General features: G+C 38.4%; 1 protein-coding gene across 1 annotated transcript in view; it reads left to right on the forward strand.

Annotated features, from left to right (window-relative positions):
• LOC132823203 (glutamine--fructose-6-phosphate aminotransferase [isomerizing] 2-like) overlaps positions 1-19,746 on the forward strand; it is a 76,907-nt gene extending 57,161 nt beyond the window's left edge. The window contains exons 13-19 of the mRNA XM_060836802.1: positions 3,768-3,888; positions 4,116-4,273; positions 5,988-6,102; positions 11,304-11,431; positions 16,124-16,291; positions 17,052-17,213; positions 19,309-19,746. Coding sequence (XP_060692785.1) covers positions 3,768-3,888; positions 4,116-4,273; positions 5,988-6,102; positions 11,304-11,431; positions 16,124-16,291; positions 17,052-17,213; positions 19,309-19,353 — 897 coding nt within the window. The 3' untranslated portion in view covers positions 19,354-19,746. The remainder of the gene's footprint in view (positions 1-3,767; positions 3,889-4,115; positions 4,274-5,987; positions 6,103-11,303; positions 11,432-16,123; positions 16,292-17,051; positions 17,214-19,308) is intronic.
• The last annotated feature ends 3,895 nt before the right edge of the window (positions 19,747-23,641 follow it).

The following is a 23,641-nucleotide window of genomic DNA, read 5'->3' on the forward strand; positions in this document are numbered from 1 at the left end:
TTCCAAAGCTGATTGGGGGCAGATGTTCGCAGGTAAAGGGACGGCTGGAAAATGGGAAGCCTTCAGAAATGAGATAACGAGAAACCAGAGAAAGTATATTCCTGTTAGGATGAAAGGAAAGACTGTTAGGAATAGGGAATGCCGGATGACAAAAGAAATTGAGGGTTTGGTTAAGAAAAAGAAGGAAGCATATGTCAGGTATAGACAGGATAGATCGAGTGAATCCTTAGAAGAGTATAAAGGAAGTAGGAGTATACTTAAGAGGGAAATCAGGAGGACAAAAAGGAGACATGAGATAGCTTTGGCAAATAGAATTAAGGAGAATCCAAAAAGTTTTACAAATATATTAATAACAAAAGGGTAACTAGGGAGAGAATAGCCCCCCTCAAAGATCAGCAAGGCAGCTTTTGTGTGAAGCCACAGAAAATGGGGGAGATACTAAATGAGTATTTTGCATAAGTATTTACTGTGGAAAAGGATATGGAAGATATAGACTGGAGGGAAATAGATGGTGACATCTTGCAAAATGTCCATATTACAGAGGAGGAAGTGCTGGATGTCTTGGAACGGTTAAAGGTGAATAAATCCCCAGAACCTGATCAGGTGTACACTAGAACTCTGTGGGAAGCTAGAGAAGTGATTGTTGGGCCTCTTGCTGAGATACTTATTACCGATAGTCACAGGTGAGGTGCTGGAAGACTGGAGGTTGACTAATGTAGTGCAACTGTTTAAGAAGGGTGGTAAGGACAAGCCAGGGAATTATAGACCAGTGAGCCTGACATCGATGGTGGGCAAGTTGTTGGAGGGAATCCTGAGGAATAGGATGTACATGTATTTGGAAAGGAAAGGATTGATTAGGGATAGTCAACATAGCTTTGTGCATGGGAAATCATGTCTCACAAACTTGATTGAGTTTTTTGAGGAAGTAACAAAGAAGATTGATGAGGGCAGAGCGGTAGCTGTGATCTATATGGACTTCAATAAGGCGTTTGACGACGTTCCCCATGAGAGACTGATTAGCAAGGTTAGATCTCATGGAATACGGGGAGAACTAGCCAGTTGGATACAGAACTGGCTCAAAGGTAGAAGACTGATGGTGGTGGGTGGAGGGTTGTTTTTCAGACTGGAGGCCTGTGACCAGTGGAGTGCCTGAATGATTTGAATGTGAGCATAAGAGTTACAGTTAATAAGTTTACAGATGACACCAAAATTGGAGGTGTAGTGGACAGCGAAGAGGGTTACCTCAGATTACAACAGGAGCTTGACCAGATGGGCCAATGGGCTGAGAAGTGACAGATGGAGTTTAATTCAAATAAATGTGAGGTGCTGTATTTTGGGAAAGCAAATCTTAGCAGGACTTATACACTTGCTGACCAAAGAGACGTTGGAGTGCAGGTTCATAGCTCCTTGAAAGTGGAGTCGCGGGTAGATAGGATAGTGAAGAAGGCGTTTGGTATGCTTTCTTTTATTGGTCAGAGTACTGAGTACAGGAGTTGAGAGGTCATGTTGCAGCTGTACAGGACATTGGTTAGGCCACTGTTGGAATATTGCGTGCAATTCTGGTCTCTTTCCTATCAGAAAGATGTTGTGAAACTTGAAAGGGTTCAGAAAAGATTTACAAGGATGTTGCCAGGGTTGGAGGATTTGAGCTATAGGAAGAGTCTGAAAGGCTGGGGCTGTTTTCCCTGGAGCGTCAGAAGCTGAGGGGTGAACTTAATTAGGTTTACAAAACTATGAGGAGCATGGATAAGGAAAATAGGCAAAGTCTTTTCCCTGGGTTCGGGGAGTCCAGAACTAGATGGCATAGGTTTAGAGTGAGAGGGGAAAGATATAGAAGAGACCTATGGGACAACGTTTTCACACAGATGATGGTACATGTTTGAAATGAGCTGCCAGAGGAAGTGGTGGAGGCTGGTACAATTGCAACATTTAAGAGGCATTTGGATGGGTATATGAATAGGAAGGGTTTGGACGGATATGGGCTGGGTACTGACAGGTGGGACTAGATTGGGTTGGGATATCTGGTCGGCATGGACGGGTTGGACCGAAGGGTCTGTTTCAATTCTGTACATCGCTATGACTCTATGAGGTTGCTTTGTCCTTAATAGTGTTGAGCCTTTTTCTTGTTGTTGGAGCTGTATTTATCCAAAAATATTCCATCACACTCCTGACTTGTGTCCTGCAAAATCTGGACAGGCTGCAGGGAATTAGCAGGTGAGATATTTGCCACAGAACTTTCAGCCTCTGACTTGTTGCACCCGCTGTATTATATGGCTGATCCATTAAGTTTCTGGTAAATGATACCCGCTGAAGATGTTGATAGTGGGGATTCAGCAATGGTAAAGCCATTGAGTCTGAAGCGTTAACAGTTAGCTCTTCTTGTTGGAGTTGGTTATTGCCTGACACTTGTGTGGCAAAAATGTCATTTGCCACTTATCAGACCAAACCTGGCTATTTTCTGGGTCTGACTACATGTACACATGGACTGCATTATAATCTGAGACATAGTGAATGGCGTTGAACCTCATGCAATCATCAACGATTTTCATCATCCCCATCCTATCTTCTGATGGAGGAAAGGTCATTGATGAAGCAACTGATGGTTAGTCTGAGGACATGCTGTTGAGGAACTCCTTCAACAATGTTCAAGGACTGAGTTGATTGATTTCCATTCAACAATCTGACCTTTTTTGTAAGGTCAGAATCCAACCACTGAAGTGGTTTTTCCTTGATTCTCATTAGCAGTTGTTGTACTAGGATACTTTGATGCTGTACTGTGGAAACAGTCGAGTACTGTCACCCTCACCTCAATTCTGGAATTTAGCTCTGCTATCCAGGTTTAACCAAGGCTGGAATGAAGTGAGGAGCTGAATGGCCCTGGAAGAACCCAAACTGAGTATCAGAGAGCAGATGTGTTCACAACCTTTTTCATCACATTCTTGATAAATAAGAGTGGATCACAATGTTTGTACTTGTTGCCTCTTAGTCAAATACACAGTCAATGAGGTACTTTTACACCCTTTATAAGCATCCATGGTTGTCTCTACTATCCACGTAAGAAAGCCTGTGATATGTATTACAGATTTATTCCCCCAAAACTATTTCATTGATTTGGGTAGACTCTTAAAAGGTCATATAAATCCACTTACAAGCTGACATTGTTGCATTTCTGATTGGAGAAGCACAGGGCCAATTGTCAAGCTTTGGCAGCTTTATTGAAAATTTGTAATTTCATTCATGTCTTACGATTATTAGCCACAAGATCCCACAGAGAGGCATCAGGCCAAAGCTCCATCTGATAGATGGATGTAAAAGATCTCACAACATTATCCAATTTAAAAAGAAAGATTTAAGGCCTCCCAATGTTCTAGCCAAAATTCAACTCTCAAGAGAATGACCTGTTTCTGTACTTCAGTTCTGTGCATTCTATACTGTATTTGGAGTTTATTCCTCATGCTTGAAAAACCATGAGTGATTCTAGAATACTTAAAAAACAAAACTGCCTTAAAATATGCACAGGTATTGATGTAGTTGTGAATGGTTTTATTTTTGTTTACAAATCCAAAAGTTCCCTAAGCCATGAGATTTTCTGCAACTCAAGGTTCATAGCCTGCATAAGATGGGCCAATTAAGTTAATGCAATGGCTGCACATTTAAAAGTCTTGTCTGGATACTACAAAATTAAATTAGCGGGTAACTTGCACGGAACCAGTGTAGACTCATACAATCTGTTTGATCATTATATCCAATATTCTTGGTTAATTTAGACACGTCAAGTATTGGAAGAACTGACTGAACTGCCAGTGATGGTTGAACTTGCCAGTGATTTCTTGGACAGAAGTACTCCAGTTTTCAGAGATGATGTCTGCTTTTTTATTAGCCAGTCAGGTGTGCATTCAAACATATTTTGGGTAGTCTGGTGTCTTACAATTTCTTTGATAACTTTTAAACCTGCATGCAATTGTGAGGACTTTATTATTTCTGCTGTTCTGAAAAAAACATTCAAAGTTATTCACTTGGAAGATAAATTGATCATATTCCTGCAATTCAAATGATTAGAAGTGAACAGAACTGATTATAAAATAATACAATTTTACTCCATTTCAAATTAACAGGTGAAACTGCCGATACTCTCATGGCTCTACAGTACTGTAAGGGTCATGGTGCTTTGACTATTGGCATCACCAACACAGTTGGAAGCTCTATTTCCCGAGAAACCAATTGTGGAATCCATCTTAATGCTGGACCCGAAATTGGCGTGGCAAGCACAAAGGTTAATGAGTTCTTTCTTTAAAAATATGCAAGATAACCTTGTATTGTCTACTTTTAATTTGGAATTGCCTATAGAAGTATGATAAAGTCAGGTTTGCCAAGGAAGATGTTTTTCAGAAATACATCTGAATTTCCTTAACTGCTGCTCTAAATTTTAAATTATGTAAATCTTTGTGCCAGGTGCTGTAATCTCTAAAGACAGAGTCATAAGCATGTATTTTTTAAAAATGAGCTAACTTAAAACAATGCTCAAACTTAACAAAAGCAGTGTATTTTCTGTTAATGCGATCTCCAACTACAGTAGTTTGATGAACGCTGCACTCAGCGTAAAGTGCTTGGCTATGCAGAACTTTGACATTGACAAAAGAAAACAGAACCTCCCCATTTCAGTCTTAAATTGGTGTCTCTTTATTTTAAGATAACCCCTCTGGTCATAGACTCTCCCATGAGAGGAAGCATCCTCTCATCATTAACCTTGTCAGGGCCTTTAAGAATCCTACACAGTTCAATGAGATCCCCTCTCATTTTTGTCAATTGGAATGAGTACAATCCCAGTCGAAAAGTGTGGCGCTGGAAAAGCACAGCAGGTCAGGCAGCATCCAAGAAGCAGGAGAATTGATGTTTCGGGCAGAAGCCCTTCATCAGGAATGTTGCGGGGGAGCTGACAGATAAATAGGAGGGTGGAAGTAGGGGTGAGGTAGCTGGGAAGGCAATTGATACATGCAGGTGGGGGTTGATGGTGATAGATTGGAGGGGAGGGTAGAGCGGATAGATGAGAAGGAAGTTGGACAGGTAGGACAGTTCAAGAGGGCAGTGGCGTGATGCAGGGTTGGATCTGTGATGGTGGTGGGGGGTGGGGGGGGGGGGGGGGTGGAGATGAGGAAACTGGCGGTCGATATAATGTCATGTGGTTGGACGGTCCCAAGGCAGAAGATTGTTATTAAGACAATGAAGATTCCAAAGGTATAGGTCATCACTTTACAAGATCCGAAGCTGTTGCCCAAATCTTTTTTCAGATTTGGTTAAACTTAATGCAATCTCCAACATTAACCCTTTCAGAAGCTTTTGAAGAGCATAAAATATTGCAAGAGTGATGACATGGAGACGTGGTGCTTGGGTACTGAGGACCACAGAATAAAGCTGTGTGAAAAAACTCATTAGAGAAATCTTTTACAAAATGGACACAACTAAATTTAGGGTGAATTCAACTCAGCATCTTTTTGTCTGAAATAAAATATTTCAAAGAAAGAAGGGAATCCAGAGATCAAAAAATCTTCTTAGGGGTAGCCATTCTGCAATTCAAGAAGCTGACTGACCTTTTCTTTTTCCATTTAAAAAGTTTCTATTAACAGTTTTCTCATATTTTCAAACCTGTAAAATCTTTGTAACATAATAAGAGCCACTGATGGAATAACTATTGAGTGAATTGTTGAGAACCTCATAGATCCGCCATTGGTGTTTTGTACAAACGTCAGTATTTTATTAGTTATATGCATAGGATTCTAAACATATGTGGCTCAATAAAGTGATACCTATATCTATTTAAGATGAGTAATCTGTAAAATTTTAGTAATTAATAGAACACTTCCAATAGGACGTGTTTGTGATTTTTAAAAGTTTTTTAATATTCTTAAGTAGTTATCTGAATGATACCTAAATGTAGTTACAGCATTCTGAAACTTCTGATCGCCTGTTTTATCCTATCTTCTCTACAGGCCTACACTAGCCAATTTGTTTCTTTGATTATGTTTGGTCTCTTGATGTCTCAAGATCGAATATCTATGAAGCAAAGAAGAAAGGAGATCATCAATGGTCTTCAAACTCTGCCAAGTAATTTTCATTGTATATCAAATTAAGCATTGAGAATTTAAGAAGGGAACTATACATTAATTTCTTGATTAGGAATATTTAAAATGAAGTAAAATACTTTTATTGGTTCTAAATATCTATCTTTATGGACCATGTGAAAAGCTGAAAGATGTTAAACAGTTCTGAAACTTTCTGGACTAGTCAAGATTAAAGTCAACAGTTGAATGTTGTCTCTAAGCCACCCGCTGACTCAGAAATCAAGTCATTTTGAAAAAGTATCCAAGAAAAGTTTTTAAGGGGATAAGTTATGGAGTTTACTGCCATTAATGGCTGAAATGCCTGGTTTTAAGAAACTATGGGACCTCACACTGTTGGCTCCTCAGCAACCTTTCTGACCTGGGTTTTTGTTCTAAAATCATAGAATCTAAAGAGAATAAAAAAAACCTCTAAAACATGCATGTAAAGACAAATCTCTCTCTCTCTCTCTCTCTTTCACTGAAATTATCTCTTGGATGTATTTGGGAACCAGATAAAGTTTATGCATTTCAGTATATTGACTACTTTGTAAATCCATGAAAATCTGAACTGTGACTGCTATCCAAAGACATGGAACCTACTCAATTTAAATCCATCTGACCCGAAGCTTACCTGAAGGATCTTCTATCAACAATTCAATTTTGTCAACAAGAACCCAACAGACTGAGAATTTGATAAAATTCTATGTTTTGTTTTCAGGCCCTAAGCCTAAAAAGGATTTTATTTACCCTCTTATCATCTCTGCAGAATTGGGTTGTCTTTTGTGTTATGTTAGTGTTTTTGTTTTAGCACGACAAGGGGCTATGTTTTAATTCTGGATTGTAGCTTAGTTATTAGACCATTCAGCCATTCAGTCTGGTACACCATTTGATCATGGTTAATATGTTTCTCAATCCCATTCTCCTGCCTTCTCCCTGAAAGGCTTGATCCCTTTACTCATCAAACCTATCTATCTCCGTCTTAAATGCATTCAATGCCTTGGCCTCCACAGCCTTCTGTGACAATCAGTTCCACAGATTCACCACCCTATAGCTCATAAGATTTCTCCTCTCTCAGTTTCATTTGAGGCTATGCCGTCAGGTCCTAATTTCTCCTACCAATGGAAATTTCTTCTCCATGTCCACCGTATCCAAACTTCTCAGTATCCAGTAAGTTTAAATCAAGGTCACCATCATCCTTCTAATCTCCAATGAGTACAGACTCAGCATTCTCAACTGCTCCTCATGTGACAAGTCCTTCATCCCTGGGATCATTCTTGTAAACCTCCTCTGGATCCCCTCCAATTCTAGCCCATCCTTCCTTAGATAGGGAGCCCAAAATTACCCACAAAATTCTAAATGCGGTCTGACCAGAGCCTTATACAGTCTTAGCAATACACCTCTGCTCTTGTATTCTAGCCCTCTTGAAATAAAAGCTATTGTTGCATTTGCTTTCCTAACTGCCAACTAACTGTCATGTTAACCTTAAGAGAATTCTGAACTAGGTCTCCTCAATCCCTTTGAGCTTTAGATTTCCAAAGTATTTCCCCATTTTGACCAAAGAGTATATCCTGACACGTTCCCATATTGTATTTTATCTTGCAAGTATTTGGCCATTCTCCTGGCCTATCCCAAGACCCTCTGCAGCCTCCCAACTTCCTTGATACAATATGTTCCTCTGCCTGTTTTTGGATCATCTGCAAATGGAGTGACAATGCCCTCAGTTCCTTCATTCAGATCATTAATGCATAACATGAATAGTTTTGGTCCCTACACAGACCCTTACAGGACTTCATTTGACTAGTTTTGCTGTAGTTTTTAAAAATGAGTTTTGTTTTATAGTAAATGGATTTTTTTAAGTTCATGAAAAACATTCTATGAAAGATTAGACTTACAGTGTGGAAACAGGCCCTTCGGCCCAACAAGTCCACACCGACGCGCAACCCACCCATACCCCTTACCTAACACTACAGGCAATTTAGCTTGGCCAATTCACCTGACCCGCACATCTTTGTGACTGTGGGAGGAAACCAGAGCACCCGGAGGAAACCCACGCAGATACGGGAAGAACGTGCAAACTCCACACAGTCAGTCGCCTGAGTCGGGAATTGAACCAGGGTCTACAGACGCTGTGAGGCAGCAGTGCTAACCACTGTGCCACCGTGCCGCCCACTAAGTCTCTTCTGTTCTGAATAACAGTGACTATAAGGAGACATTTGGCCATTTTGGTGATTGAATCGCAACTAATGGTGTAACTCAGGGAGTAGTGGTGCTTGGTTACCAGTGCATTCCTTCTTCATGGTCAAAACACATTTGAAAATAAAAAACTATACTATTGAAAATTGTTCATCTTCCTAATCACTAAATTTAATTACTTGAGAACCCATACTTATTTTAAAATGATAAATATTAATACCCCAACTTAAAATCTATCATTCAAAGTTTGTGAGAAGATTTGTAGCTCGGGTGCTCGTTGTTGTGGTTCTGTTCGCCGAGCTGGGAATTTGTGTTGCAGACGTTTCGTCATCTGTCTAGGTGACATCCTCAGTGCTTGGGAGCCTCCTGTGAAGCGCTTCTGTGATGTTTCCTCCAGCATTTATAGTGATTTGATTCCGCCGTTTCCGGTTGTCAGTTCCAGATGTCCGCTGCAGTGGCCGGTATATTGGGTCCAGGTCGATGTGTTTGTTGATAGAATCTATGGATGAGTGCCATGCCTCTAGGAATTCCCTGGCTATTCTCTGTTTGGCTTGTCCTATAATAGTAGTGTTGTCCCAGTCAAACTCATTTTGCTTGTTATCCACGTGTGTGGCTACTAAGGATAGCTGGTCGTGTCGCTTCGTGGCTAGTTGGTGTTCATGGATACGGATCATTGCTGTCTTCCTGTTTATCCTATGTAGTGTTTTGTGCAGTACTTGCATGGGATTTTGTATACTACGTTGGTTTTGCTCAGGCTGGGTATCAAGTCCTTTGTCCTGGTGAGTTGTTGTCTGAGAGTGGCTGTTGGTTTGTGTGCTGTTGTGAGTCCTAGTGATCATAGTAGCCTGGCTGTCAGTTCAGAAATGTTCTTGATATATGGTAACGTGGCTAGTCCTTTGGGTTGTGGCATGTCCCCATTCCGTTGTCTTTCCCTTAGGTATCTGTTGATGAAATTGCGGGGGTATCTGTTTTGGGGGAATACATTGTAGCGGTGTTCTTCTTCCTTCCAGCTCTCACCCCACCATTCCACTTACCACAAAAGCATTACCTTCCTCCTCCAAGTATGAAACAACAGAAATAGGGCAATTATCAAGGCCTTTTAGCTCCACTAGTTTGCTCCACCACTCAACAAGATCATGGCTGATTTTAACATAATTTTCCTGCCAGCCCTCCCATAATTTTGAATTTCCTTGCCAATCAAAAATTTAACTCAGCCTGAATGTATTCAATGATCCAATCTCCACTGCTTTCTGGAGAAGTGAGTTCCAAAGATTGGCAAATCTCTGTAGAAATAAACTGTTCCTCATCTTTTTCTTAAGTGGGAGACTGATCCTCAGTGCTTGGGAGCCTCCTGTGAAGCGCTTCTGTGATGTTTCCTCCGGCATTTATAGTGGTTTGTCTCTGCCACTTCTGGTTGTCCGTTCCAGCTGTCTGCTGCAGTGGCCGGTGAGATGAGTGTGACCACGTGGCCAGTCACTGTGTGCTGTGTCAAGAGATGTCGGGACATGATTTCCAATATGGAGCAAATTTTTTTGCTTTTTTTTTGTTTGGCAAGATGGGATTTTGAATAGTAATATGGTGAATTGTGCTGTTAAGAAGGTGTTAACAAGTGATAATAACTGTCAGTTAGTATGTCGCCACGACTTGGTGAGAATCTCACCACACTACTTGTGAAAAGCATAAAATATGGATCAACATGCTCTTAATGTCAAGATGGACCTCATCATATTTTCACCCAGTTCTGCCACCCATCTCACCATAGCCCATACCATTCAGAACCCTATAAAATTCAACCCACTTTATCTCTTGATTTTTCATTGTCCACTCTACTTCTTATATCCTCATAGAAATCTGACAAAGTTGTCAAATATGATTTCTCTTTTATAAAACCATGTTGACTTTGCAGCCCATACCATTCAGAACCCTATAAAATTCAACCCACTTTATCTCTTGATTTTTCATTGTCCACTCTACTTCTTATATCCTCATAGAAGTCTGACAAAGTTGTCAAATATGATTTCTCTTTTATAAAACCATGTTGACTTTGCTGAATTGTATAATTATTTTTTAAATGCCTTGCTATTATTTCACTATCAGTGTCATTGGGAAAATGCTGGAATTAAATTTTTTTATTTAAAGGCTAAATAGCCTTTAGTTTCCTGATTACTGTCTTCCTCCTTTCTTGACAATTGAGGTTTTCCATCCACTGGAACTTTACAGAATCCAGTGAAATTTGTAAGATTACAACTGACAGATCTCTGTGGCTATCTCTTCAGACCCCAGGATGCAAGCCATCAGGTCCAGGAAACATGACTGCTTTTAGTTCTATTTGTTTATTGAGCATTTTTTCTTCCGTGACAGGCGTTGTTTTAAATCCTTCCCTCCCTTTGTCTCAAGTCTTCTCAGATTTAGGAACCTTTTTGTCTTTCACTGTGAAGAGAGGCATGGCAACTCCGGGAATGATTTTAATACTTTGGACTATTAACCACAACAGAACAGACATGTAAAATTGCACTTGATGGCAATTTTAAAAAATATTAACACAAATTTTGAAAGAATAATTGACAAAGTTATTTGCTGTGTTTGAGAACTCAGTAAAGAGGAATCCACAATTTAAAACTGCCACATGTGAGGAGAGCCATTTGGAGGAATTTCTTTTTACTGAAGATTGCTGAAGCATGGACAGCTTTGCCTCAGGGAGTGCAAATGTTTGAAACAACAAAGGTTACAGAGTTATAGAGGGAGAGCAGAACATTGGGACCAGTTTTAAATTAATCTGGGAGCGATCTGACACTGACAGGGGCCAAATGAGCTATATTTCTGCATTACACTTAATATTTTCCATATTAAGTGTTTTCATATTATCATGGCTGTTATAAATACTATTTAGAAGACAAATGCTTCTGAACAACTGCATATATATATATATATGTTGCCATTACAATTAACTAGGTAACTACCTTCATTTCTGCGATTAATTCACCATTATTATTTTCACATAACTTCTCTTAGACCTGATTAAAGAAGTGTTGGCGTTGGATAACAACATTCAAATGCTTGCCCAAGAGTTGTTCCAACACAAATCACTCTTAGTCATGGGTCGTGGATATCATTATGCTACTTGCCTGGAAGGAGCTTTAGTAAGTAGACCCTTCACAAAAGCCATTCTTAATTTCCATTCATGATTGTTTACAATGTTCTCCAGGTTATTCAAATGTGTATGTTCTTTGTTACGCTCTTTCATCCTTTTCTTAAATTAACTGAGTTCTTCTTTCAGAAAAAGGTAATTCTCATAATGTTGACTGTTAGGCCTTGAGTCCAATGTTGAATTATTTTAAGAGAATTACTTATTGCTTTTGAAGAATTTTAATTTTAATGCACTCCTGGGATGTGATCGTTACTGCTAAGGCCCTGTTTTATTGCCCATCCATTTTTGCCCTGGCGAAGATAATAGTCAGCTATTCTTGCAAGTAGAACTGTGTGGCTTTTAGGCAATTTCAGAGGGAAGAGGCAACCACATTGCCACTGTTCTGGAGTTTTGTGTGGCTAATCTGGGTAAGGACAGCAGATTTCTTTCATTGAAGGACATAATTGAACCAAATGCACCTTCTCAGCATTCTGATAGTTTTGTGGGCACTGTTACTCATTCTAGCATTTTATTCCAAGTTGTATAAGATTTTATTAAATGAAATAAATTCTTAATTGAATTAAATTCCTCACTTCTCTGATGGGATTTAAACTCTGATCTCCAGATTAATAATCCATACCTCTGGATCATTAATCCTGTAACACAAGTACCATGCTTCTATATCCAAGGGATTTGTAATGCAAATAGATTACAATGATGGCACAGCTGATGTGGTAGACTCTTGGTAAAAAAACAAATGCAGTAGATTTGAAACAAAAACAGAAAATGGGAGAACACTCAGCTTGTTTGTCAGCATATGTGAAAAAAGAACAGAAGTAAAGTTTCCAGTCCAATATAACTCCTGTTTGGAACTTAATATTATGATTAGATTCCCTACAGTATGAAATAGGCCCTTAGGCCCAATAAGTCCAACTGAACCTCCAAAAAGTAACCCGCACAGACTCATTCCCCTACATTTACCCCTGACTAATATACCTAACACTAAGGGCAATTTAGCATGGCCAATTCACCTAACCTGCACATCTTTGGATTGTGGGAGGAAGCCCACACAGACACAGGGAGAATGTACAAACTCCACGCAGGCAGTCGCCCAAGGTGGGAATCGAACCTGGATTCCTGTGCTGTGAGGCAGCAGTGCTAACCACTGTGCCACCCACTTTTCTTTTAACAATTTTGTATCCAAGACTCTGTCCCCATTTTATTCCATATTTCTCTATGATTCTTTCTTTTAGATTAAATTAGAATAGATTATTTAGATTAAATTATTGGTTATTCAGATTGTAAATGATGGGCATATTCCACCATTACTTTAGAAGATGCTCCTAAATGATGGCAGGTAAGAGTAAAGTAATACTTTAAAATGATTGGTTCCTGTATAATTTATTTCATTTGGTGCTCATTCACCATATACCTGTAAACCATGATGGTTGTTCTTTTTCACTCTTCAGTTACTTCTGTTAAGTTGACATTTATTTTCTGTGTGGCTTCCAAGACAGCTTTATTTCATCAGGCAGCTTAAGATAGTTCTGTTTGACCTTTTGACTATTTAACACTATATCATTCAGACACTAAGGACTCCACTTTGCTTATTTCTCCTCGTTTCTCCCCTATATCCAGTTCTGCAAAATGATTTTTTAAAAGTCTGATTGGATTTCCACAGTGAAAAATGCTTCCTAAAGTCTTTCACAGTGATACATATTTCCCCTAGTCATTTTCACATCGCAACATAGAATGATTCAGTGATAATTGGAACCCTCTTTTTGTCTAATTGCTAAATTCTAAAATGCTAGTTTTGTTTCATTGGGTCAGGATCACAGTGATTCTCTTGTGAAATTGTTTTTACTTTTATTTTGTTATTGTTGACCCGCCCATTCAGTAATAGCATGCTTTATTTACAGTAATATTTAGTAATCTAATGTAAAGATGCCTTTCTTGCTATAAACTTGCTAAGTGTAATAAGTGCTAGGGAATGGCAAGTTGTTACTTGTCCCTATTACAGATCTTTTTATTGTCTCTGTTCTAATCTGTCAATGTGAGAAAATGCTATTCCTCGACCAGGAAAGAAAGGTTGATATTTGCACTAATCTTTATGAATGAAAATAGTTCCTGATTTATCTTTAATTTTTAGAGGATTTTGATTTCAATGTTCCTACCATGGTGTAGTTTACAATCCGTCTACTCAGTACTTTCTTAATTTTATCTCTTGGGCATTTTATCCTCATACTCCTGCATGATGGGTGGCCTGTTGGGATTTGTTTTTATTCAGTCTCCCTCTATGGATACAAATAATGCCATTCTTTTATCCCTGATATTATAAAAATAAACTTTTAGCTTCCCTTTGCCAATTGTATTCTTATGTGTATTACATATTTTTCATAAATATATATATGAGTTTCCCTGCAATCCTATTTGTCAGTAGATTATGGCTAATGTGTACCTCAGCTGCATTAAAATATCATTGCTCTGTGCCACTTAAAGCTTTGAACTGTAAGGAAATTGATCTTGCCCTTGAAGATTTGTATTACTATAATATCCAAGGTCTTGTGGAAGAGAGAGGTCCACATTTGTTAAGCCTTATGAGAAAAAATGTTTCCTGATTTACCTTTAATTTTTAAGAGGATGTTTCTTTGACTTAAATTTTCCCAACAGTGACTGATTTATCTGTTTTACTCCCTTTATTCTTCATGGAATGAGAACATTGCTGGCCAGGCAGCATTTATTGCCCCTCCCAAGGGCAATTGAGAGTCAAATCACTTTGCTGTGGGTCTGGCGTCACATGTAGGCCAGACCAGGTAAGGATAGTTGTTTTCTTCCCTGAAGGACATTAGTGAACCAGATGCATTTTTCCTACAATTGACAATGGATTAATGGTCATCATTAGATTCTTAATTTCAGATTTTGATGGGATTCAAACCCAGAACAAGTTGTTAACAGTCCAGTGATAATACCACTAGGCCATCGCCTCTCCCCTACCCAATCACATTCTTTAGTTATTTTAAATACATTGAATAAATCGCCCTGGACGATAGTTATCGGGCCTGAGGCCAAGGTTTAATGTTTGAGTTAGGAATCAGGTGTCAGGAGATTTTTTGATGTTGTGATCAGACTTTCAGTCTAGGACAGCTGTTCATAGAATTATCACGCAGCAAAAGTGAGCAGCAGACCTGAGGTCAGCAGGTTAAAAGCGAGGAGACCTCCACCACCACCAACACCACCCCCACCTCACTTAATTCACCCATATCCAGTATTATAGTGTCTGTTTATTTAAATCTGAAAGCATTTGAAAAGCTCATAAATCTGTAAAAATAAACAGCATTTCTTGAATAGACAGTTTTAAAAAAACACAGTTATCAGTAGGTCATAATCTTGGCAAACATAAACAAGCTCACTTTCCCTTCCTCAGCTGAATATGACTCCCCCTCCTGAGCAGAATCCATTAGCATCTTTGAAGATGTCATTTAAACAGGAAAACAGGTGGCTCGGCTGAATTTCCAAACAAAATTAATACAATGAGAGTTTTTACATAATCAGATTTCAACTGCAAACTGGGCCAACTTTTTAAACATATACAATGCAGGTTTGTTCCTCAATGATTTACTCTAATGCATCTGAAAATGTTCCCACTTACACTGCTATTTTTCCCTTAGCAGTTTGTCAGTTGTCAATAAGAACAACTTGGCAACCCCAATTTTAATTGGACATCAATTTTCAACTAAAGCACCATCATCACTCACCTGTAGTAAAAATAGCATGATCTACACTGCAACATTTCATCATAATGTGAAGTAGACAACTTTTATGTTCACCTGCCTTAACGGTTTCTGGTTCCAAACCGTGGTTCACTTCATTATGACTCTCAGTTGGTGTAGTGCGCATTACTCTGCTGTCTTACATTTAAATTGCAGAACTTCAGAAGTGTCAACTTCCACAATTGTCATGGTAATGTTGCTCCTAACTTAGCCTCTAGTAAAAATTGTCAGTGCTAAAATAGATCTAGTACCTGCTTGCCATTTCTACAGCACACCTATCATATCTGGCCACCAATTTTAATTGCTAAAGTCCTGGTATCACCCTGGTAATTTTGTATTGTACCTCTTTCAAAGAATTAAGTACTTCTTGAGGTTAAGAGGCCCAAAAATCTCTCACTGTATTCTATATGGGAGCTAAGACTCTGCAACTTTGGCATGCCAAATTCCTTCAGAAACAGGGAAGTATTCCATTATCTTTTGTGATTTCTTTTGTACCTATTTGCATGCATTAAACTGATTTGTGGAAACATACCTAAATCCTTTTGCTGTTCCATTGCTCCAAGTGTCTCACTATTAAGAAAATATTCTGATTTGTCTTTTCTGAATGTGAAGGGAATAACTTTGTATTTCCCCATCTTGAACTCAACCTGACATGGCTTCATTCATTCGCTTGATCTGTTTATGTTACATAATGTATTGATCACGTCTACATCACTATGCCACTAAAGTTCATACCATCTGCAAATTTAGATATTTGTTTAGCTTTAAAATACATGGTGATATTTGCTAGTAAAATACTTGTGTAACGGCAACTGACCTTATGAATAAGTTATTTCCCATCCTGGCATTTTCTAGTTTTTAAAGTTAGGCACAACAGTTGGAACATTGCTGACAGTTGTAAGTTTAAATAGTGATGAATTTTGCTTTATTGACAGAAAATCAAAGAAATAACATACATGCATTCTGAGGGGATTCTGGCTGGAGAGTTAAAGCATGGTCCTTTGGCCTTAATTGATGAAAGGATGCCTATTATAATGATTGCCATGAGAGATCCATGCTATATCAAGTGTCAGAATGCTGTTCAACAAATAGTTGCACGTCAGGTACAGCAATAATTGCTATGTTTTGCAATATCCTGTCTTAGTATTAGATTTGAGGTCACAGAACTAATTTTAATTCTTTATGTGTCATTCTGTTCAATTGACAGAATACAATATTACATGAAACTATAAGAAAATGTTACTTTTTGATCATTGATTAAATCTAGTGTGTTTTTTTTGTTGTGAAAATTTGAGCCCATAATTAACTTTGAATACATGGTAAATGGCTACTTTTGGAGTTATTGAGATATCTGCATGTAACATTTCGGAAAGGGCCACAAAAAGTGCTTTTGTATTTCTGTAAAATGCGAGCTGGGTTAAGTATTAAGAGAATGCCATATGTGATTTGTTCCATCATGCACCTAAAGTTAGGTGTGGCAACAAGAGAAATTAGTGTATTATGCCTTATGGTAAATAGTGTTTTTCAAAATATTTTGATGAAGGTGACCTTTCACGAAACTGTTAACTCAAAAACAGCAATTAGATTTTGGATGCTACATTTTATGCCTTGATTCTGCCTGTGCATTAAATTTTTCCACAACTAAGAAATGAAAATGAATTGTACACAGTTATTGCTTAAAACTGCTGCCTGAAACAAAAGTACAAGAACATTTTTTGTTGGAAAGTGGAGGAATGAACAGAGAAATGTATTGTTAATGCACATGTTCAGGAGTTTTTTTAATAAATTCATCCACGATATTTAATTTGTAATTTCACATGTGTCACAAACTAATTTGTTTAATTATTCTAATTTCTTTTTCAGGGCCGCCCAATAATACTCTGTGCAAAGAATGATGAGGAAATGAGGAAATTTGCATACCAAACAATAGAAATCCCACAATCAGTTGACTGTTTGCAGGGTATCTTGAGTGTAATTCCTCTTCAACTCCTTTCTTTCCATTTGGCTGTTCTTCGAAGATATGATGTAAGTTGTATTTCTTAAGATATGCTGACTATATAACACAACTGCTAATCAGTGAAGTCAAATATCCATAAATTCTTAATGTAAAAAACATGTTCTGATACAATTTGCAACTTAAATAACCTGAAGTAATAATGAGTCTGTGGGTTGTTGTTTAAAATTTGACAAAGGTGTGTTTGCAATTCTATATGGTTACTGGAACAGAAGAGCATTAGTTATGAATTTGGCTGAATTCTTCAACCTTACTCACATAAAGGATAAAGATAGCCTTGTAGCCATTGTACATTTGTTTAGGGATAATGTAAAGTGTGTGTATATCATGCTACATCTTGAATCAACCTATTGAGCAGCTGTCTCAGACACTGAGACACTGAAGGTTCATGTGAAATGCTGTGAGATCGTAGCAAAAGCAAATTCTCTTTATACATTGAGTGTGATCAAATATAATACAAGAAGCAGCATCTTCTCAGCAATAACCTGTTCCTGATCTCATTATGAAATTGGTTCAAGCCTGGACAAAAGAGCTGGATTCCACAGGTAAAGTGAGATTCTTGACATTATGGCCACATTTGACTGGTGTGGTATCAAGGAGCCTTTGCAAAACTGAAGTCAATGGGGGATCAGGGGTTAAAAAAAAACACTTGTTAGATTCGTACCTGGTTCAAAGGAAGATGGTTGTGGTTGTTGGAGGTCAGTTGACTCAGCTCCAGAATATTTCTACAGGAGTTCGTCAGGGGAGTGTCCTAGGCTGAACTATCTTCAGCTGCTTCCTTAATAGCCTTCTTTCCATCATATGATCAGAAGTGGGCATGTTTACTCTTGACTGCACAGTGTTGGGCACCATTTGCAACTCCTCAGACACTGAGGCAGACCATGTCAAGATGCAGCAAGACCTGAGCAGTATCCAAGCTTGAACTGTTAAGCGGCAAGTAATATTTGCACTACCCAATTGCCAGGCAATGGCCACCTCCAGTTAGAGAGAATCGAATCACTGCCCCTTCACTTTCAATGACATCATCATCACTCAATCCCCCACTATCAACATCCTGGAGCTACCAGTGACTAGATGACTAGACTAATTGAACAAGCTACATGAATACAGTGCTTACAAGAGCAGGTCAGAGGCTATGAATCCTTCAAGTGAGTGACTCATCTCCTCATATCCCAAAGCCTAACCACCATTTACAAGGCACAAGTCAGAAGTGTGATGGACTACTGCCTGCTTGCTAGGATGAATTCTCCACCAACTATCAAGAAGCTTTACACTATTCAGGACAATGCAGCCTGCTTGAGTAACACCACATCCACAAACATTCACTCTCTTCATCACTCATGCTCAGTAGCAGCATGTGTACCATATATAAGATGCACTACAGAAATTCATCAAAGCTCCTTAGACAATACCTTTCAAACCGACAGCCACTTCCCTATGAAAGGACAAGGGCAGCAGGTACATGGGAATACCACTAACTTGCAAAATTCACTCCAAACCACCCATCATCCAGATTTGGACTGTTTCTTCATGTTACTGGGTCAAAATCTTGGAACTCCCTCCCTAATGGCTTTGTAAGACTCAGTACAGCTACTGGAATGTAATGGTTCAGAAGACAACTCACCAACACTTTCTTGAGGGGAATGGGCAGCGATACCTACGTCGCATTAATGAATTTTTTTAAAAATTAGAAAATAAAAAATATTATGATGTCCTTATTAAATCTGTTATTTTCTCTCTCTCTTTCTATCTGTCTTTTCCTCTTAATTTTGTAATTTTACCACAATCCATTCAGATCATCTATCGTATGTTTACAGTAATATTGCTGAAATTTTGTTAGCTGAAGCCCTGTCAGTTTTCCTAGATTGGTATTATGTACACAAATGAGCAGAAAATTATTTGTTTAAACTACCTGTGATCTTCTGCTGTTTCTCTAATAGTAGCCACCTTAGGTCTTAGTTCAATGGCTTAGAGAAGCTGAATGGTCTAGATTAGAAAGATCCCTGGCTTCAAGTGTCAATCTGATTGCTATCAGTCATTCTGTCCCTGCAGAAAGTTATGTTTTACTTTAAGTGCTTATTAATAAAATTGAATTTTGTACTTTAGGTTGACTGTCCTCGAAACCTGGCCAAATCTGTCACCGTAGAATGAAGACCAAATTATTGCAAGCATTTGAAAATTGATGTTCTGTCCAAACTTTTGTGTTCCCCTCTAGTTTTTGTTTTCTTCTGATGAAATGTGAAAGCTATATATAACAAAATGAAGTCATTTATCTGGGACATGTGTAGTGATGCAGATTGTGTACACATGGCAGGCTTGAGTTCAAATCAATATAATGTTCTATGTAGAATTCATACATTTTTATGTACCTTATCCTTAATATTCTGTCAGTGGAGAAACTAAATATTTTCGCAGCTGGTTTGAGTTAAAACTTGAAAGGGGACTGATGTTTACATGAGCTGCATAGAATGAATCTATACAACAATGCAATATTCATAACTACAGAAAACGCTGTAGAAGTTTTTATGGTCATTTTTATGTATTTTCCTTGATTTTAGATGATCTATAAGTTAAATAATAACTTTAATCTTTTTGTTTGTTAAGAGTATCTACTGTGATCTTGCTGACTTTAATTGTAATATATTTTCATATATTTTGTGTTGAGATTTATTCCAAGTTTGTAAATGAAATTAAGTGACAAGAATAAAATTGCTTTATAGCTCATTTTGCAATTGTCTTTACTGAGATCATACATTACTAATTAAGTATGCAAAACAAATCAATTATTAATATAAACCTAGTATTAATAAAAAGCTATGTACTGCATACATGAATTATTGGTGTTGTGTTTGGTAATGAGATCTCTTAGTGTTAGAGTAAATAATTACTGGTTGTGTCATTTTACCATTAAAATGTATATTTCTTGCACCTAACAATAAGTAAATTAACTATTGCTTAAGAAAATTACGTAAGAATTAATATATATCTCAGGCCATTTGGCCCATCCAGTCTATTTTATATTCTCCATAGGAACAGCAGTGTGTGTTTGCACTGTTCCCTTTCATCATTCTTCACACAAATCTATTCTTAAAAGTTTGTGTGAGAATGTATTGCTTAGCCTCAACACTGTAAGAAAGTTCATCTTGCTCACTGTCCTAAGTCTCTTGTGTTTCATCTCATATCTACGTCACCTTGTTCCATATTCGAGAATCACCTGCTTCCATCTGCTCTGTCCTACCTCTTAATAATTTAAATATTTATATCAAATCATTCCATAATCTCCCCTTTTAGTGGAAATTATCTCAGTGTTTCCATGCTCTGCTTCATAACTCCATTTCCTCATATCTCCAGAAACCTAAAAAAAAACTGAGTTGTTCCTCCTCTATTTCCTGAATGTTATTCTGTAGCTTGGAATCTAAAAACATGCAGAGTACTCTAACTCTCATCCTAAACGATGTTTTAAATAGAGTTACTATCACATCTTGACATCTTTATTTGTTCTAGCTTTTGTGTAAAAAAACAGAGCTTTCCATTAGTTTTTTTACTTTATTTCCCTGAAGTACTGCTTTTAATCTTTCACCACTCTGAAATTCCAAATCTTGGATAGAATTGTTTTTGCTAATCTGCATGGGAAAATGCAAGTGACCTCGCAATACTGTTTATTTTGAATGTTTGCAAGGTTTTACCATATGACTATCTTACCTGATTTAGCACCATTTATGCATTTTTATCAGCTGCAGTCTCATTTAAGAACTTTGTTCCAATTTATTCTGAATCAAAAGGAAGCTATCTTGCTTGTCAGACTTCTGTTGACTTTAAAGGAAAACATTTCCTTGCTCTCAGTGCCCTCAACTTTTTCTAAGATTTCTTTAAACAACTAATGTTATTAATAGACTGTAACAAGCATATTGGAACATTGAAAAGGCTATGGATTCACTAGAAACAAACTATATCTTAGCAGCTGAGTAATGCTAATCAGTTAGGAAAACTACAAGAGGTTACAGGAGAGAAATTATCTTGCAATATTCATTTCGCAGATGTTGCACTGTTCTCTGTAGTTGTTCTGTCCTTTGCAGAGTTCACATGCTGCTTCCCTATCATGCAAAAGACTGTGGATGGACAGTATCCAGATGTCACACAGCTGGAATTGGCTAATGTGATAAGAAAATCTTGTGTTCGTACAGTGCTCTGCCCCATCACCAGATGGTTTGCAGCATATGAAAGTACTTTTTGTAGTTAAGTCTTACTCATTAGAGGAAGTACAAAGACTAGTTTGCACACAGCAATCTCCTACAAACAGTAATTTGATACTGACCAGATATTTTCATATTTGTGATATTAATTCAGAGATAAATATTAACCAGGGGATAACTCCACTGCTCTTTTTGAAAAAGTACATCGCGATCTTTACAACTACCTAGCAGGAAAATTAGCTTAACAGCTCATCTACAAGTGCTCTGCAGTGCTCCTTCAGTCTTCTGGCATGTCAGCTTTGGTTTGTGTTCTCGACTTCTTGTGTGTATCTTAAATAAACCAGAAATGGAGCTAACAATTATTAGCTGATGCTCATGATGCCAGAATTCCTAACTTGAGGAACAAATATGCAGGAAACCCATCTCCATATCATGATCTAAACAAGATGCATGAAGGTGCAAGATTGTACTTGCGTTAATGATATTTTAGATTCAGCTTCTAAATTGGGGTAAGGTGATTTTATTTTTGGAATTTTTCAATTGCGAAATGTATGGAAATACTCTGGGTTGTTATTGGACAAGTTGCAGTGAGTTCTTCTATTTTCTGGGATCTTTTGCCTCCTCCTTGGGGGAGAACAGAGGAGATGGTGACCTGTGCACACAAAGGCTACAGCGTGCATGGAGGCCACAATGGCACTGACTCTGGATCTGCAGGATGACAAGGAGGGAAGAAGAAACTGCACAGAATTAAATTTCTGAATCCAAAAGTGTGGTGCTAGAAAAGCACAGCACCATTTGACTCTGCTCTCCAGCATCTGCAGTCCTCACTTTCTCCCAGAATGAAATTTTTGCCCAGGGTTCTCTGATACGGTGATATTCTATAAGTTCCTTGGGAATTATAAGAGGTTGGCTTTTGGCGGACAAAAATTTCATCTTACAGCATTCCTTTTGGTGCTTACCTGAGTGCCATCCTATCAAGGCTCTCACTTGAGCACTCCATATCCTAGGCTAATCTTGCCCTGAAGCCTCAACATGTGTTGATCACACATCTGTACCAAACTCTGATGTATGTGCATTGGCAGTATCTGAACTAGTGGCTTTGAGTACACACTCAAGTCATGGGGTATCTTCAGCAGCGCTGTGTTGTTGCTGGGCCTGCTGTGGCTGGGCAAGTGGCAGTTCTTGGGTATCTGAAAGTAGAAACTCAGGAATGGTTACTATGATGGAAAGGGATGGGGTGGGAAGCAAGATATCCATGGCCATATCATCTGCAGTTTGCTTATCATGCCAAACAGCAGGAGGAGAGTAGCATCTATGAGTTGAGACAGGGAATAGGGCAGGAACATCCATCATTTTCAAAGTTCTAGGTGATGCTGGATGCCACAGTTCTGATGTAGTTGGGTTGACAATGACAGACGTCTCCTCTGCAGAGCTGAGAAGATGATGTAGCTGTCCTTGCCTCCTGTCAGTTCAGCTCTGCTTACTTCTATTGTGTGCAACCTTACCATGCAGTAGAGAGAAAAATTTCTGTAAGTTGTGTTATACTGTTTTAGGATGACATACTTACCATCATTGAATAGTTGAAATTATATGACAATGGTAAGATTTAGCTGGCAGCATTGGTAAGTGGATGAGGGTGAATTGGTGATCAGTCCTGAGTGCCAGAGAATACTACTGGATGTTGATGGGAGTGTGGTGCATTGAGCAGCATGAGAAGCTGGTGGATTGGAGAAATTAAGTGAACGTGTTTTCACTAATGTGGGCCAGTTGTGTATGAGATCATTTGACTTCTTGTGCAATTGCTGCCAAGCTCTTATATCCAGGCTCTGGAAGATGATCTCCCTGCCACCAGCTCTCATTCCAACTCCTGAGGATTATCTTTTGAGGGTTTCATGCCACAAAGCATCCTTCCTTCTCCTGAACTTGACTCAGCCACCTGCATCACTTAAGCCTCCACTGACACGTCTGCCCACTGGAAATTTCTGTCTGGCCTGATATATAATGTGCAATATTTTTGTGCAAACTCCGGTATAGCCTAGCCTTAGAAAGAGCAGGCTAGCTGCATCCCATAATTAGCAAATTGTTTTACCAGCACACCCCACACCCATAAGACCATAAACAGAATAGAAGCAGGCCATTCTGCCCATTAAGTCTACTTCGACGATCAGTGACATCATGCCTGACCTGATGATCCTCAACTTCACTTTCTATCTTTTTCCTGACAAATGTGTTAGAATTTTTTGAGG

The sequence above is a fragment of the Hemiscyllium ocellatum genome, chromosome 16 (assembly GCF_020745735.1).
Source record: "Hemiscyllium ocellatum isolate sHemOce1 chromosome 16, sHemOce1.pat.X.cur, whole genome shotgun sequence".
Lineage (NCBI taxonomy): Eukaryota > Metazoa > Chordata > Chondrichthyes > Orectolobiformes > Hemiscylliidae > Hemiscyllium > Hemiscyllium ocellatum.